Source organism: Bubalus kerabau, chromosome 12 (assembly GCF_029407905.1).
Source record: "Bubalus kerabau isolate K-KA32 ecotype Philippines breed swamp buffalo chromosome 12, PCC_UOA_SB_1v2, whole genome shotgun sequence".
In the NCBI taxonomy this organism is placed as follows: Eukaryota; Metazoa; Chordata; class Mammalia; order Artiodactyla; family Bovidae; genus Bubalus; species Bubalus kerabau.
In genome coordinates, this window is record NC_073635.1 from 12,800,698 (window position 1) to 12,818,268 (window position 17,571).

General features: G+C 40.7%; 1 protein-coding gene across 3 annotated transcripts in view; it reads right to left on the minus strand.

The window, feature by feature from the left end:
- VWA8 (von Willebrand factor A domain containing 8) overlaps positions 1 to 16,956 on the minus strand; it is a 375,174-nt gene extending 358,218 nt beyond the window's left edge. For all 3 annotated transcript variants that reach the window (XM_055541970.1, XM_055541972.1, XM_055541971.1), the window contains exon 1: positions 16,710 to 16,956. In XM_055541970.1, the coding sequence (XP_055397945.1) occupies positions 16,710 to 16,854 (145 nt within the window). In that variant the 5' untranslated portion in view covers positions 16,855 to 16,956. The remainder of the gene's footprint in view (positions 1 to 16,709) is intronic.
- Between the last annotated feature and the right edge of the window lie 615 nt (positions 16,957 to 17,571).

Consider the following 17,571-nt stretch of genomic DNA (forward strand, 5'->3'; position numbering starts at 1 on the left):
TTTCAAAGGACTGAAATCATACAAAGTATACTTTCTGATCAAAATGGAATTAAACTAGAACCTCGTAACAAAAAGATAACATTTGGGAATCAAGTAACAGGCTTCCAAAAACCCCAAAGAAGAATTCACAATGGAAATTGGACTCATTAAGAAACAGTGTAGTGGGCTTCCCTGGTTGGCTCAAACGTAAAGAATCCACCTGCCAATGAAGGAGAAACAGGTTTGATCTCTGGTCCAGGAAGACCCCACATACCATGGCGCAACTGCGCCCATGCACCACAACTACTGAGCCTGTGCTCTAGAGCCTGGGAACTGCAACTCCCGAAGCCCAAGCACCCTACAACCTGTGCTCTGCAACAAGTGAGTCCACTGCAATGGGAAGCCCGTGCACCACAACTAGAGAGAGGCCCCTGCTCACCACAACTGGAAAAAAGCTCTCACAGCAACAAAAACGCAGCCAGCCCAACAACTAATAATAATTAATAACTAAGAAATAAAACAAACAGGGCAGTGATCAATTAGTCATGCCTGCTGCCGGCAAAGAGGAAAATGACACTCACGGGGTGGGGGCATTTGTCCTTCCTGCCTCAAATGCCAATGTTCTTGGCTAACTGCTGTTACCATGCTACACTTTGCTGAATCATCTAATCCATACCAATGGCCCCCCTTTGACCTCTGTACAATTAAAGTCTTACGTGTCTACTTTGGCTGAGATCTCTCTCCTGAGTTCCACGCCTCTCGGTAGCCTTTTGGACACTTTGAAATTCCAGACACACCTCAAATTTAACATGAGAAGAACAGAACTCTATGTTCTCTGTATGTGTTGTCCAACCATCTACAACCAGCTCTACCAGATCTACCTGAGAAAATGATGCTTTTCATCTCAGAGACGTTACTTTACTGACAAAGGTCCATCTAGTCAAAGCTATGGTTTTTCCAGTAGTCATGTATGGATGTGAGAGCTGGACAGTATAAAAGGTTGAGCGCCGAAGAATTGATGTCTTCGAACTGTGATGCTGGAGAAGACTCTTGAGAGTCCCTTGGACTGCAAGGAGATCCAACCAGTCCATCCTAAAGGAAATCAGTCCTGAATATTCATTGGAAGGACTGATGCTGAAGCTGAAACTCCAAACCTTTGGCCACCTGATGTGAAGAACTGACTCATTGGCTAAGACCTTGATGCTGGGAAAGATTGAAGGTGGGAGTCTCCTTCAACAGAGGATGAGATGGTTCAATGGCATCACCTACTCAATGGACATGAGTTTGAGCAAGCTCCGAGAGTTGGTGAGGGACAGGGAAGCCTGGTGTGCTGCAGTCCATGGGGTCGCAAAGAGTCGGACACAACTGAGCAACTAAACTGAACTGAACTGATCCATAGAAAAGCACTAAATTCCTTAACTTGGGTTATCTGTTTTTTTTTTTTTTTTTTTTTCCTTTCATTAACAGTGATCTTTTGATGTGTTCTGAGTAGCTGATCTTTACTGCAAAATCTCCTACATACTCTGACTCCCCCTCATTGCCTCTTTGGAGCAGTCTCTTGAGATGCTATGTCCTGGGTTTGAAGTCCTCAGAAAGTCTGCCAAATAAGACGTAACTCTCAACTTCTAGGCTGTGCACTTTTTTTAGACAACAGTTTTGCCAACCAAGCAGGGCATACTTCTCTCCTTTGCCTAAACTCTCTGGGGATCCAGAACCCTGACAGAGCAGAGGCCTCTTGTGCCCGTCCACCTCCACAGAGTCCAGATGAATCTGGGTCTCTCCTGGCTCCAGGATCTCCTGTTAATGGCTGATGACTCTGAGTTTCATTTGGCAGCATCTAACAGGTACCTGCCTCTCCAGCTGAAAGATATTAGGGAGTGATCCCCCTAATCTAAAGGTATTAGGGGAGCCCTGTTGAAAAACACTGAGACATCCCTAACTGGAAGATAGGGGAGTCTGGAATTAGCTCAGTAAAAGAAATCGAGAGGTCTGAGTTGAGAGCTTGGGGAAGAGAATGACTTGAAATATTTAAAGGAGAATTGGAAACCAGCCTCCAACTAATACTCCAGCCAGATCACACTTGAAGTACCTAAATTATACTAAAAAAAGATCTTAACCTTACATGACCAAACTGGGGTGTGTGTGTGTGTGCATGCAGCTAAGTTAAAAATTTGGCTTGATAAAAAATATCTTTTCAGAATTCTGACCTTAAACAAAATCTTTGTAGAGGGGACTTGCATTTCTCTTCCTGTGTCTTTGAGATGTATCAATAAATGTTCTGCCTGATCTTCTTAGGGAGTTTTGTTTGTGTATGTGTGTGTATTTTGAAAACTTGACCTCTGTCATACTAATTGGGTAAGTAAACTTTAAGAATTTTATTTAGGTGACATCCTCCCTGTTCTCTTACAGGAAAGCCTCTTACATCTTATTAGCTTGAATCATTGTTAGTATATATCTCATTAATAGCCAAATGATGAATCCTTTAAATTAGAGAAGCTTCTAAATTAGTAAGTTTTTAGAGAGCTGTCATTATAAATGGCTGTTTTACTGGTATCTATAAAAATTAAATTAAAGATGGGAAAAAGGAAATATATCTAACGGCTATCCTCAGAACTTCCTTAGTTTAAAACAAGTAAGAAAAAAACAGTTTGGGAAGTTTTATTTGTGGTCTTTGCTTCCCCTCAATGGGTCTTACAGATGCTAATAGAAACATTAGAATAATTAATGTTAACAGGAAAAAAAACTGTAAGGAAAGTCTAGATACTTTTTCCAACAAGGTAGAAATCTTAAAAGACTTATTCCAAATAGTTAAAGAAATCTTTAAATGGTTATTCAAAATGCAATAAATAAAATGGACACTTAATGGGATTAAAACACAAGGTTTTGATATTACACTACCTAAGTTTAAGTAGACCAGAAGGGACCCCCATGTGGTCCCCAACATTAAAAGCCAAAGAAGTCCACTCTATTTACTCCAGATTTTTTAAGTTTATGTTTAAGGGGCTGGAAAAAAAATTCCACTGAGATACCTGACCAACAATTACTTGGGGCAACAATTAGGCCAATTAATCAACATTAACAAAAGGGCCTGAGTTTCATGGCTCAATGCCCTCTATGGGGATCCCAGAGCCTTTAAAAACAAAATAGATAAAATAGGGAATAAAAAGAAAAACTTCTAGAATTCCTCTGGGTAAGATCAAAACTTGCTGATTGGATTCTAGCGAAAGCTAAAGATATAAAAGATAGAACTGATAAAGTATATAAGAATTGATATATTTTCATTGATTTTATATAAGATGGCTACATCTGTTTTCTTTAATTCTGAGATAGACACGTTTCACTGAGGAATATTTCCCTGTGTGGTATTATAAGACAAAACATATAGATCTGCTCATCAGGAAATACTAATTAAATATATTAAAGGAAATCAATAGGGTTACCTGAGCCATACAATGGAGAAAAAAATGGGAACTAATATTCAAGGACTAATAAAAATAAAAACAGTGATTTTGCTCTGGGTTTAACTTATGAACTTAGAAAGAGGCTCTTTGTTGAATGCTTTATATGAGTTTTTGAAGGCATGATAGACTAAACTCTAAAATTCTAGAACATAGAACTCTTAAATTTTAGTTAGAAATCTCTGATATAGAAAAGCAACTTTCAAATATTATATATATAATTATATAACAAAATACATATAAATATATATATATATATAGGGGCAAATCAATCTTTTAACATCACTGAGGTGACAAACCGGAGAAGGCGAGGGCACCCCACTCCAGTGCTCTTGCCTGGAAAATCCCAGGGACGGGGGAGCCTCGTGGGCTGCAGTCCATGGGGTCGCTAAGAGTAGGACACGACTGAGCGACTCACTTTCACTTTTCACTTTCCTGCTCCACTGAATCTTTAAATGAAGTTAGCTTTCGACTATTATAAGGTTGGAGAAGGCAATGGCATCCCACTCCAGTACTCTTGTCTGGAAAATCCCATGGATGGAGGAGCCTGGTGGGCTGCAGTCCATGGGGTTGCCAAGAGTTGGACACGACTGAGCGACTTCCCTTTCACTTTTCACTTTCATGCATTGGAGAAGGAAATGGCAGCCCACTCCAGTGTTCTTGCCTGGAGAATCCCGGGGACGGGGGAGCCTGGTGGGCTGCCGTCTCTGGGGTCGCACAGAGTCGGCACGACTGACGCGCCTCGGCAGCAGCAGAGGTGACACACAGCTCTCTGGGTAATTAAAAGCAACTGTCTTTGTCCTGCAAATCTCTGCAAATTAGAAACGTAAATACAGCCCACAGTGACCTGAGATTGAGTCTAATTAGCTCAGTCAGGAAAAATCTGAAGCCAGGGGAAAAAAATTACAAAGGTGGTAATTTTAAATTCAAGCCACTGGAAAGCCTCCCTCAACTGAAAATCTAATTCATAGACTTCTTAGAATCTTTATCAAAGACAAACACAAATCTTTAAACCTCTTTTCCACAAATAGTAAAGTCTCAGTCATCTAAGCAACCCAATTTAATTCATCTCAAGTGTTATTTACAAACTAGTAAGTTTATACTGTAATACCTGATTCATTTCTAAGTTTAAGTGAAGCCATGAACTCTCTAGTTTTGTCTATTCATATATCTCTGTACACATTATATATATGAGATATCTCTATCTCTAGAAAATATCAAAATTAAATTTATAAGAGCTCTATTTAATTGACTCAAAAGTAAATGCTTACAAACTAAATATTTCTACACAGAAAGAAACTGATCAAAATGACTTTCAGGTTCATGTTAATTGAAAATATTTAATATTAAGTTAATACCTGGTCTTAAGGTTTAAGTTTGTTGAGCTAATTAATATAGACATGTCTTTAGAGTGACCAACATTACGTACAATACTTATTGTACCAAGGTGAATGGAAGTTAAATAAAACTTGTTAATATCTATTCCAGGCAAGAGTACTGGAGTGGGGTGCCATTGCCTTCTCCGAGTATGAAAAATAACTTGGTATAATTAAATATTTATAAGTGAATTCAATGCAAATTAGATAGTTTTTGGATGAACTTTTAAGGAATAATTATATTTAAGGAATGTCTACTTAAGAATAATCTCTCCAGATATTTGGCAACTTGAATTTAGAGCTATGCTAAATTAAGTGATGGAAGTTTATTAAATAACTAAGTCATTCTCAAATAAAATAAGATTTATCAATTACTTAACAGAGAAACTAAAGGTATTTAGGACTATTAATGAATATGTTTGGTGCCACCCTGAGATGTTCTCTATAAAAAAGGAAAGGTTTTTAGAAATTATCCTTAGTATTTATGTTCACCAATCTACAGAAAGCTAACATAAAAGACAGTTCATAATTGCTTACTTCTTAGTTTTCACTAGAAATTAAGGTTTTTAAGAGTTGAGGATTCTAATTTAAACATGTAATTAAAGCTAACAGAAATAATAAAGGAAACATTCAGTATATAGTAGGAAAGTGGAATGTGTGTTTTTCAGAAAACAAGGTATTAAAAATGGAACTGCATGATATTAAGAGAAAAGAAAGTAAGTTTATCTTGGAGCTGGTTGTTTCTGGATGGAAAGACTAAGGGACAAACTAGACAAAGTGATGGAAGGTTTGTGGATGGTCGGGATTGGCTAGATTTAGATTAAAGTTAATTAAGTGAATCTCGTTGTTAAAAGTAAGCTGGTAAAAGACTAGATTTAATTTTCTCTGTCCTTTAAGAGAGCAGTTTTCTTTGCCTTTGATCAGAAAGCACAGGATACTGGCCCCAGTTATCTGAGATGCATATCAAAGCAATGAGCTCAATGAGCCCAGACTCTGCATCTCCCCATACATATATGTCTGCCTTTCATAACAGACTGTATGAGTTCCCGTGTCCTTAAGTGATCTGTATTTGTTTTCTGAAATCATTTGTGACTTTGGTTAAATAAATATCAATTCATATGACCTATGATATTATTGTGTTTGTTCTTGTTTTTAAACTGGAGTATAATCGCTTTATAATATTATGTTAGTTTCTGCTGTACAACATGAATCAGCTATATGTATACATATCCCCTCCCTCCCTGTTGTGTTTTAAAACCTTTTAGATATTGTTAACAAACTTCCCAAATATGAAAATCTAACAAGTTCTTTTAGCTTCCAGCTAACTCTTCAAATGAAGAAGGAAATGGCAACCCACTCCAGTATTCTTGCCTAGGAAATCCCACAGACAAAGTCTGAGCCTGGTGGGCTAAAATCCATGGGGTCACAAAAAGTTGGACATGACTTAGCAACTGAGCACTGAAAACAACTCTTCAAAGGAACACTGTGACACCTCAAAGAGGACTGTTAAACTAATTAGGCTTATTTGGTATGTTGAATTACTTGAGAAACATTGTCAAGTGACAGGAGATGAACTTTAGGTTATAATGTATAGGTGAATTTCATTAATATAGATATTCCAAAATTTATATGGAATTCCTAAAATCTGATATATGCCCTGATATAATGTTATCAGTCATAATTCTGTGTGTGTGCTAAGTCACTTCAGTTGTCTCCAACTGTGTGCGACTCTATGGGCTGTAGCCCATGAGGCTCCTCGGTCCATGGGATTCTCCAGGCAAGAGAACTGGAGCGGGTTGCCATGCCCTCCTTCAGGGGATCTTCCCAGCCCAGGGATCAAGTCTCTTGCACTGGCAGGCAGGTAACACTAGCACCACCTGGTTCTCTTAAAATGCTTCATGTCACAGAAATATCCGTTTCTTGCCAACTGCATTGTACTCAAATCTCTAACCATACCAGTCTAACTTTTGTCCTTTATAGACAATCATTAGTTCACACTGATAGTTCAACAAAATGAGTCAAGAAGACTCATAAAAAGGACTTTTTAAGAAATACAAATTTCTGATAGTCTTTAGATAAATATGATTTATAACTTTATGACTTTCTCAGAAACATATTGGCTTTTAATATTTGTTTTCCAGAAAAAAAAACTTACCTCTCATGCTATAGCCTACAACAAACTGATGAACTATACCTTTGTAAACAAAGATATAACATTTTTTCTCTCTACCTGATCCTTCCAGAATTTGGCTTCTCTGGCTAGCTTTCTGTGGACTTGATGGTTTATTGCAACCTATTATAACTAGTTATACTAATAACGAGTCATACTAATCATTATTTTAATTTGTTCTCTGTTTCCATTTTCTTCATTCTTTGTGTCTCCCTGCTACACCTTGACTTTGCCAATGTTATTAGCTGTATTACTTATATCCTACCTATTTTATAAGATTCTTATCTCTTACATTACCCAATGTGTAACCAGGCAAAAAAATTGATAATGGCTAAACATCTTGAGGTATTAGATCACATTTATAATTCTACATACTAACAATTTTCAAAATAAATAGGATAATTGTAACAGTGTAATTCTACATATGGGAAAAAGCAACAAGAGAAAACATTTTCTGGATCATAATAGACTAGTAAATCAGAGGATCCAGAGGATTTTAAATTATCAACGGGGTCTAATCCAGAAATTAGCACCTGGAGTGGTAATATCAAGAAGAACCTTTGCCTGACCTAGGAATAACCATTCCTAGCAATGTGGGACAAAAATTGGTTGTGAAATGTCTCTCAAACATTGGTCATATTTTGGACCGGAGAGACCGTGAACTAAAATACTGCCTGCCATATCAGTACACAAAGAATGCTGCAGCCATCAAGCCACACGTTACACCCACCCAAAGGTGAGCCCTGAGGGGACTCAGGACAGAGGCAAGCTGCCCACTGCTGCAGCCACCCTTGAAAGTGCACTCCGAGGGGACGTGAGGTGAGAAGGCACAGGGTGCCGGCCCCAGCTGTCGGAAGCGTGGTTCAAAGGAGCGAGCCCTGACTTTGCGCCCCCCCCATACACAGAAAAGCACTACATTCCTTAACTGCAGATACCTGGTCTTCCTTCATTAACAGTATTCTTTTGATGTTCTACCTACCTGGTCTTCATTGCAAAATCTCCTACATATGCTGGCTCCCCAGCTTGACTCTTTGGAGCAGTCTCTCAAAGTCATCTTCCATGCAGTGTCCTGGCCTTGAAGTCCTCAGAAAATCCACCAAATAAAACTCTCAACTTTTAGGTTGTGCTTTTTTTCTTTCAGACTACACATTTTAAAAATACATTTTAAAGAATGTTGTAACAATTTTTGGTTTTAAATGTCAATATTTACAATACAATGGAGACAACATGCTCTTCAACTATTTATACTTATCAGGGAAATTTCTAGATATCAACCTAAAAATGTACATGCTGCTAAGTCGCTTCAGTCATGTCTGACTCTGTGCGACCCCATAGATGGCAGCCCACCAGGCTCTCCTGTCCCTGGGATTCTCCAGGCAAGAATACTGGAGTGGGTTGCCATTTCCTTCTCCAATGCATGAAAGTGAAAAAGTGAAAGTGAAGTCGCTCAGTCGTGTCCGACTCTTAGCAACCTCGTGGACTGCAGCCCACCAGGCTCCTCTGTCCATGGGATTTTCCAGGCAAGAGTACTGGAGTGGGGTGCCATTGCCCTCTCTGAAAAATGTACATAGGGATATATATTTGTAAAACCTAAGAACTAAGTGAGAAAAACATTTGAAGATCACTGTTCAGTCTATAAGACTATAGCATTTTGTCAGCAAAGTCTATGTTTTAATTATTTTTGTATCCCCAGTGCCAAAAATAATACCTCAAACCAAGCAGGTAGTCAATAAATGAATATGTAAATGAATGATTATATTGGGTTGGACCAGAAGTTCCTTCAGGTTATTCCATAATGTCTTATGGAAAAACTCAAAGGGACTTATGGCCAACCCAATAGTTTTTAGTCAAATACTGTTTTTCTTAATTAGGTATTGTTTCAAGCCCCCTGTTTTCTGCATTCCTGAAGAATAGCCCATTTTCTATTGTGCTCAGAAATCAAGTAATTAAAAATATAATAAACTGAGCAAAAAATGTAAAAAAAAAAACAAGTCATTTATTTGTAAAGGATCCATATAAGCAAAGTACTTTAAGTATTAATCTAAAAGAGAATGATGCTATTTATACAACAGGTGATACAACATAAGCAAAAGACACTAAGCATGCCTCTCTTCAAGTAAACCACAAAAACATTTTGGTTAAGTGCAATTATTTGTTAAAAAAAATCTGAGTTAATAAAATACTCTTAATGGAAATTGTTAAAATAACTAAGAATGAGTTAACAGAAAATACAAATTGTTATAGAATACACTGCTTAACATTTATTACATTTATTATTACAAATAATGCAAAAATGTAAGCACTGAGCTTTCAATGAGAACTGACTCATTGGAAAAGACCCAGATGCTGGGAAAGACTCAAGACAGGAGGAGAAGGGGACGACAGAAGATGAGATAGTTGGATGGCATCACTGACTCAATGGGCATGAGTCTGAGTAAGCTCGGGAGTTGGTGACCGACAGGGAAGCCTGGTGTGTAACAGTCCATGGGGTCGCAAAGAGTCAGACACGACTGAGCAACTGAACTGTACTGAAACTGTAAGCACGCATAACTCACAACAGATTAACCTAAACCTCCATACAGTACACAAACTGTCACATAACTACTGCCACCAATAAATTAAGTTATATATTTTATTTAAGCACGGAAAACATGGACTAAAAATTAAAAACCCTGAAAACAATCTCATAGTTAAAATCTTCCAAACAAAATCAAATTTAAGGCCATGTTTAAAGTAACAAGGCCTGATTCTATCACTTGTAATGATCCTAATGTAAAGGGATTTCCCAAAAGTTTACAGGAAAATAATTTCTATATTCACAAAAACAATTAATAGTATCTTTTACATTACACTTGTGCTTAGTCACTCAGTCGTGTCCGACTCTTTGCAACCCCATGGACTGTAGCCCGCCAAGCTCCTCTGTGCATGGAATTCTCCAGGCAAGACCCCTGGAGTGGGTTGCCGTTTCCTTCTCCATTACACTTACTCTTGGACAAATATGTTTGGACATTACTCACTCAACTTTTAGTGGACAGCTGTTTTGTTTTACATGCCCAATATTCTTCCCTCTTTTGACAACAGACTCCCTCTCTCCAGTGGAGAATAAGCCCCATTTGTTTTGGGTAGAGTTCAGCACAACCTTTACCCCTGCACCCAAATGCCCAGAAATGAGCACCCTGCCTAATCCCTGTCAGAACATGCCACTCTCTGACCACAGTGGTTGTTTTAGAAATGGGCCTATGATCCAAGGCTGGCCTGTGAAAGTTCTCACCAGGACTCTTGTTGGAGCTCACAAGAAAAGGTGTCCTCTCTTCTTCTCACAAGCCTTTGACTGTGTGGATCACAATAAACTGTGGAAAATTCTGAAAGAGATGGGAATACCAGACCACCTGACCTGCCTCTTGAGAAATCTATATGCAGGTCAGGAAGTAACAGTTAGAACTGGACATGGAACAACAGACTGGTTCCAAATAGAAAAAGGAGTGTGTCAAGGCTGTATATTGTCACCCTGCTTATTTAACTTATATGCAGAGTACATCATGAGAAACGCTGGGCTGGAAGGAGCACAAGCTGGAATTAAGATTGTCAGGAGAAATATCAATAACCTCGGATATGCAGATGACACCACCCTTATGGCAGAAAGTGAAGACAAACTAAAAAGCCTCTTGATGACAGTGAAAGTGGAGAGTGAAAAAGTTGGCTTAAAGCTCAAGATTCAGAAAACGAAGATCATGGCATCTGGTCCCATCACTTCATGGCAAATAGATGGGGAAACAGTGGAAACAGTGTCAGACTATATTTTTCTGGGCTCCAAAATCACTGCAGATGGTGACTGCAGCCATGAAATTAAAAGACACTTACTTCTTGGGAGGAAAGTCATGACCAACCTAGACAGCATATTGAAAAGCAGAGATATTACTTTGCCAACAAAGGTTCATCTAGTCAAGGCTGTGGTTTTTCCTGTGATCATGTATGGATGTGAGAGTTGGCCTGTGAAGAAGGCTGAGCGCCGAAGACTTGATGTTTTTGAACTGTGGTGTTGGAGAAGACTCTTGAGAGTCCCTTGGACTGCAAGGAGATCCAACCAGTCCATTCTAAGGGAGATCAGTCCTGGGTGTTCTTTGGAAGGACCAATGCTGAAGCTGAAACTGCAGTACTTTGGCCACCTCATGTGAAGAGTTGACTCATTGGAAAAGACCCTGATGCTGGGAGGGATTGGGGGCAGGAGGAGAAGGGAACGGCAGAGGATGAGATGGCTGGATGGCATCACCGACTCGATGGACATGAGTTTGAGTGAACTCCGGGAGTTGGTGATGGACAGAGAGGCCTGGTGTGCTGTGATTCATGGGGTCGCAAAGAGCTGGACACGACTGAGCGACTGAACTGAACTGAACTGAACTTCTCACATTGTGAGCTGTAAGGACAGTCAAAATCTAGGCCTGTCAGTAAGGCTATCACTGCTACCACCTTAGGAAAGCCTGCCAGACACTGAAACCAACACAGCAAAAAATCAGATCTAGCAAAGGAAGAGTAGAGAGTGGCGGAACCAAGGGGAAAGGCAGAGAGCCCAAGCCCTAAAGATATTCTGACATCCTGCATCTAGCCAAGGCTGAAGTGGACTGCTCATCTGTGTGGACCAATGACACATTTTTCTGTACATATTTCTGTCACTGAAAACCTCATGACTGCTAACTAATACAACCAATTTTATACAGTAAAGGCAGGTGGGGCAAGTGTCACTATTCCCATTTCACAAAGAAGATACATACTCAGAGAGGAATACAGGGCATTTTGACCCTGAGGATATTCTGAGAACAAACATTTCAATCAAAATAATACTAATAGTCATAAATTTTCATCAAGTGATTAGCTTGATAAAATTAAGCAAAAAGGACTTCTTGATCAAGTTTTATAGAGCATTTTAAAATTTTTTTATTTAAAGTATTATTTTATAGAAAAGATTTGATTTGTCAATTACTCTTTTGTCCATAGAGAATTTCACCAATTATATCCTCTATCCTCTGTCCTCTGTTTTCCTTTGTGGCTATCAGTGTGGACTGAATATCAAAAAGATTTTGCTCTTTCTTCAATTTTTAATCAACAAACGTTGTAGTATATAGCTTTGCCAGAAGTTTATTTGATAGTTTCTAGTAAGTCTTTACATTTTTTGTATGACTGATAGTTTTTATTTAATTTTTGGCCAACCCAGGAGAATTGGGGGTATTGTCTTCAGATATTTCAAAGCTGTTCTACTGCCAAGATCTTTATCTATCTCAAAAATGCTTTTCTTAGTTACATATTTCAGGCACATCCATGGGCAGCCTTTCTTCTAAAATGGGAGATGCAATGCTTCTTGCCTGCCAAATTGTAGACTATGAATCAAGTTAATTAATATACACACCTTAGGACATTCAACTCTGACACAGACTCACAATTCAATGACCTGCAACTTTGAACTAAACCAACCAAAGAAGCTGGCTTAGTTCTAGGTTTCTCAACAGCAAGGTTTCTCAACAGACTGATTTATTGGGCCAGATGATTCTTTATTGTGAGGGGATGTCCTGTAGAATGGTAGAATGTTTAGCAGATTCAAGGGCTTCTACCCATTAGATACAAGCAGCACCCCCTTTCTCCTGGTGAGGACAACTAAAAAATGCATTCAGGCACTGCCGAGTGCCCCCTGGGGAAGGGGAAGCACCTCAGTTAAGACCCATGTAAGTGTCATCATTTTTTTTTTTTAATACAAAACTTAGACCCAAGAGAAAACCAAATTTATCAGCAGTTTCCAGGTTAGTCTCTGTGTTTCCAATAAACTGTTTTCCTAGCAATTTATTAGCTTACAATTGTCCTGGGATTTTATTGCTAAATTCTTTAATACACAAATCTCACTGTCCTCAGGTGCAAAGTGGTTAATAATTTCTCCAAAGTTCAATGCCCAGTAAATAGAGAGCTAAGGCTTGCACACACACATATAGGTTTTTCCCTTTACACTATATTTCTGAATTGAAGCAGGGGTTCTACACTTCCCTTCCCCAAAGTCATTAATTCTATTATAAACTAAGCATATAATCTTAAAATCACAAAGATATATATGGATGGATGTTTATTACACCATTTATATATTTAAAAATAGATAACCTGAATGTCTAAGAATAGGAAACTGGTAAAATTTTATGGATAAATACATGAATTTAATGCTTATTTAAAATAACCATATAGAGCAAAATTTATCACCATATTAATGTTAACAATAATAGCTGAGAATAAATTATAAAACATATGTGATTCAATTTTTTAAAAAGAAATTTGTATTCATATACATAATAATATACATATTATTTTACAAAACCTGGGCTTCCCTGGTAGCTCAGATGGTAAAGCATCTGCCTACAATGCAGGAGACCAGGGTTCGATCCCTGGGTCAGGAAGATCCCCTGGAGAAGGAAATGGCAACCCACTCCAGTATTCTTGCCTGGAGAATTCCATGGACTGAGGAGCCCGGTAGACTACAGTCCATGGGGTCGCAAAGAGTCAGACACGACTGAGTGACTTCACTTCACTTACAAAACCTGACAACATTAACACAAAAAAAGACAATCATGAATCTGCATGGAAAGAGTCCATTTTAGAGGACTTATCTGTATTTTACTTACAACGAACATAGATTTCTTATACAGAATTTTTAAATACTTCTATTAAAAAACTTATACACAAAAGTCATAAAGTAGTGAATCCCTTTAATAATAACGGTATAAAAGGATGGTGCTCAACATGTCAAAGTGGATTTACAGAGTTATGTTTTCATATTATCATTTGATCCATGATAGACCTGTGCCTGTTTGACATGAGAGTCCTACTGAACTAATCTGTCTCCTCCTGAGGAAACACTACAATAATCTTTATTGAAAATTCTTAGGGAATTCTGCAGGGAATTCCCTGGCAGTCCAGTGGTTAAGACTCTGCTCTCTTACTCCCGAGGGCCCCGGTTCAACCACAGCTCAGGGAACTAAGATACCACAAGCAACTTAGCTGGCCAAAACAACAACAACAAAAGAACTCTGCAGCAGCTAACCTCCTTGTTAACCTCTTTGTTCTAAAACCAAGAGACAATACAACTAATTGAAGTGTAAAGAGATATGCAGAATTTACAAATTATGGATGTTTAGACAAAGGATAAAAAGCGGTGGGTTTGGGATTTTTTTTTTTTTTTAAACAAAATGACCCTCTCTGCCCTCTGCTTCTCAGGCTTTATAAAGCTCCTATCTTAAAGGCTAACACAGCAAATTCCAGTCACTCCTGCTCCCTCTTTGTATGAACCGGAACATAATAAGACACTAAATGCTTATTAGGTACAACGAGTTGACAGGCACAAAAAGGAATATAAAAATAAATAAGACATACATACAGCCTAGGAGAGATAAAAATAGTATATAATTTATATCTATTGTTTATGTACCGTGTTGTTCTTTTTCCAAACTACTAGGAAGCAATGTCAATTACTGGCAGAGAGATGAGTTACCGGTCACATGGCTGAGTGCAGATGAGCACATCTTCCCAATCTAAACTGTAATTCATTACGGCACACTGCTATTTGTGGTTTACAGTTGTCTATGTGTGACATCTGGTTCAAGAGCGGACACTCCAACCTTGATGGCCAGTGTTACATCCTAGGGAAGCCCAGAGCTTGCTGCCTGTTTACCTGGCTCACAGCTGTTTTTACTTAAGTCCAGATCTCTGGTGAGTCTCCAGGTACATTTATACTCAGTCCTCGTATCTTCAACCTTAAGAGTCTTTGTGGTAGCAAGGTAAGTGGGGTTAACATAACTTACTCTTTGTGTCATGATGCTAAGTGACTGAGTCTAAGAAGTGAATATGTCATGAGTAATGTGTACATGAGTCTCACATTTGCAGCAAAGCTTGTACTTTGATTTGCTCAATATAATACACATTTTGAGGACATGTCTAAATGTTTTTATAATCAACATGCATTATTCGTATACAAAGAACAATTATTTTTTAAAGTTCACATGACTTAACCCTGCTAAGGTCCCCTGGAGGACGAAATGGGAACCCACTCCAGTATTCTTGCCTGGAAAATCCCATGGACAGAGGAGCCTGCTGGGCTACAGTCCATGGGCCAAAAAGAGTCAGACACGACTTAGCAATTCAGCACACACACACAGGCAACAGCCTACCTAGATAGTTCTCATAGTTTAAACCTAAAAGGAACTGTTTTCATTTCTTCTAAAGCCAAGAAAACAGAATAAATCTCACATAGCTGAAAATATACTAAAAATAATAAAGAAGCCAACTTTGAACATTAATATATGTCAGGGATCCTAATAACTAATTAAATCCTCACAACAACCCTATCTAATATACTTTCCTTATCCTCATTTTACAGTTAAGAAAACTGGGACACAAAATTAGGTAACCTACTCTCAAATCCCCATACACACACACACACACACACACAGTGCAGAAATGGGCTCCAACCCAGGCTGATTCATTCTAAAGCCTGAGTTATAGATTATGCTATACTTGTACCTTTGACCTCTGCTAAGGCAAAGGCCTGGCGTGCTGTGATTCATGGGGTCACAAAGAGTCCGACAGGACTGAGCGACTGAACTGAACTGAACTGAAGGCAAAGGAGAAACAAACAGCTCAAAGAATGAAAAAAAAAAAAAAAAAACCCTAGAAACATAATAATTGATAAAGGGGCAAAATCTGAAATAAAACTCTATACAGGAAAAAGGAAAAAAGCATTTGTTCAATGAAATGGATAGGATTTAATCTTCTTCATTTCTAACAAGGAAAATTATTGCTGGGTGGGGGGAGTAGCATGCAAGAGGAACAGAAACTAGCAATTTCATAGTGAAAATCTCCCTTATTCTTAGCAACGACGCTGAATATCTTGCCTACAATCACTCTGCCATTCAAGTGAAGTAACAACATACATCCCTTTCCTTAACCAGCACAAAGGATCTAACTCCAGCACAAACACAGGGAGTCCCTAAAACCAGCCCCGGCAGAGCCAGGAAATACTTTGCTTAGAAATCTGAGCAGGGAATTCCCTGGTGGTCCAGTGGTTAGGACTCTTGCGCTTTTCACTGCTTAGAGTTAGCTGTGTGATCTGCAGGAAGTCACTTTTCCTTTCTAGGTCTCCATGACCTCAGGGGTTTAAACTAAATCAAGTTGCGGTTTGGGTTCTAGGACATCGTGAACTGGGAGAAAAGAAAACTTCCGAGCAGAACTTCGACAGAAAGGCTCACGGATAAGTTTAAAACAGAACGAAGGGGTTCTCTGGCGAGAACGTACACTTTTCAGCGGCCGCCAGCCCTGGCTGGAACGCGGCTCGGACTGACTTCCATTCAGGTCCTAGGGACTTGGAGAGCAAGGTCAGGCCCAGCTTTCCGCAGCCTCTGAGGGCAGCTGCATGAACCCCTGCGTGTACAGTAATCTAAGTCAGAATCCCTGGGTGGGATGGTGAAGGAACCACTGGGGTCAGGAAAAAGCATCATTTCAGATCATCAGGAACCTAAAGCCAGGCCCCTCGCATCACAGAAGGAGTCTCAGAGACTGCAAACGCCTGGCCCCGCGCTACCCAGCAGAAAGCGGCTGAGACTAGAGCTCCCGGCGCCGCGCTCCTTCCCAAGGAAGCCGCGGGGAGTGAGGGGGCGCGGAGGCGCGTGGGGCGAGCGCGGCCGCGGGGCGCCCCGGGGTTACCTGAGCCGGCCCCCGCCCCGGCGTGCACAAGCCTGGCCTCCGAGTGCGGCGGCTGGCGCCGCACCACCTGCCGCAGGAGCAGCCGCACGCGCCGCGCGGCCGGAGGGCCGCCAGGCGGCCCGAGGAGCAGGAGCCGCGACTGCATGGGGGCCGTCGCCGAGCGCCGGGACGGGGGATCCGGGGCGAGCGGCGCTCCGGGACGGGCGGCGTGAGGCGGCGCGACGAGGGGGACAGGAAGCGGCAGCGCGCGGAGTCCGCCGGAAACTCCTTCCCCCGGCGCGCCCGGCTCGGCCGACCCGGGCGGCCCTGGGCCCGCTGGGGTGCCGGTCCTCGTCGCCTGGAGCCGTGCCCGGGGCCGGCGGGGAGGAGCGCGTGCCGGCGGTGACCCCGGGACGCGCCTTGCACTCAGCTGCGGCGCGTCCCCGAACTCCCCGGACAGGCCTCCGGCGGCTCCATACGGTCCCGTCAGTGCTCGGGGACTTCAGGAGATGCTGAAGGGTGTGAGGAGCCTTTGATGGTGTCACTCTTTCTTGGTTAATGGCCCGGTCTTCGTGTATTTCGTTTTCCCTGTGACCCCATGGACTGCAGCACGCCAGGCCTCCCTGTCCTTCACCGTCTCCAAGAGCTTGCTCAGACACGTCCATTGAGTCAGTCGGTGATGCCATCCAACCATCTCATTCTCTGTCGTCCCCTCGCCTCCTGGCCTCAATCTTTCCTAGCATCAGGGTCTTTTCTCATGAGCCGGCTCTTCGCATCAGGTGGCCAAAGTACTGGAGCTTCAGCTTCAGCGTCAGTCCTTCCAGTGAATATTCAGGGTTGGTTTCGTTTAGGATTGACTGGTCAGATCTCCTTGCAGTCCAGG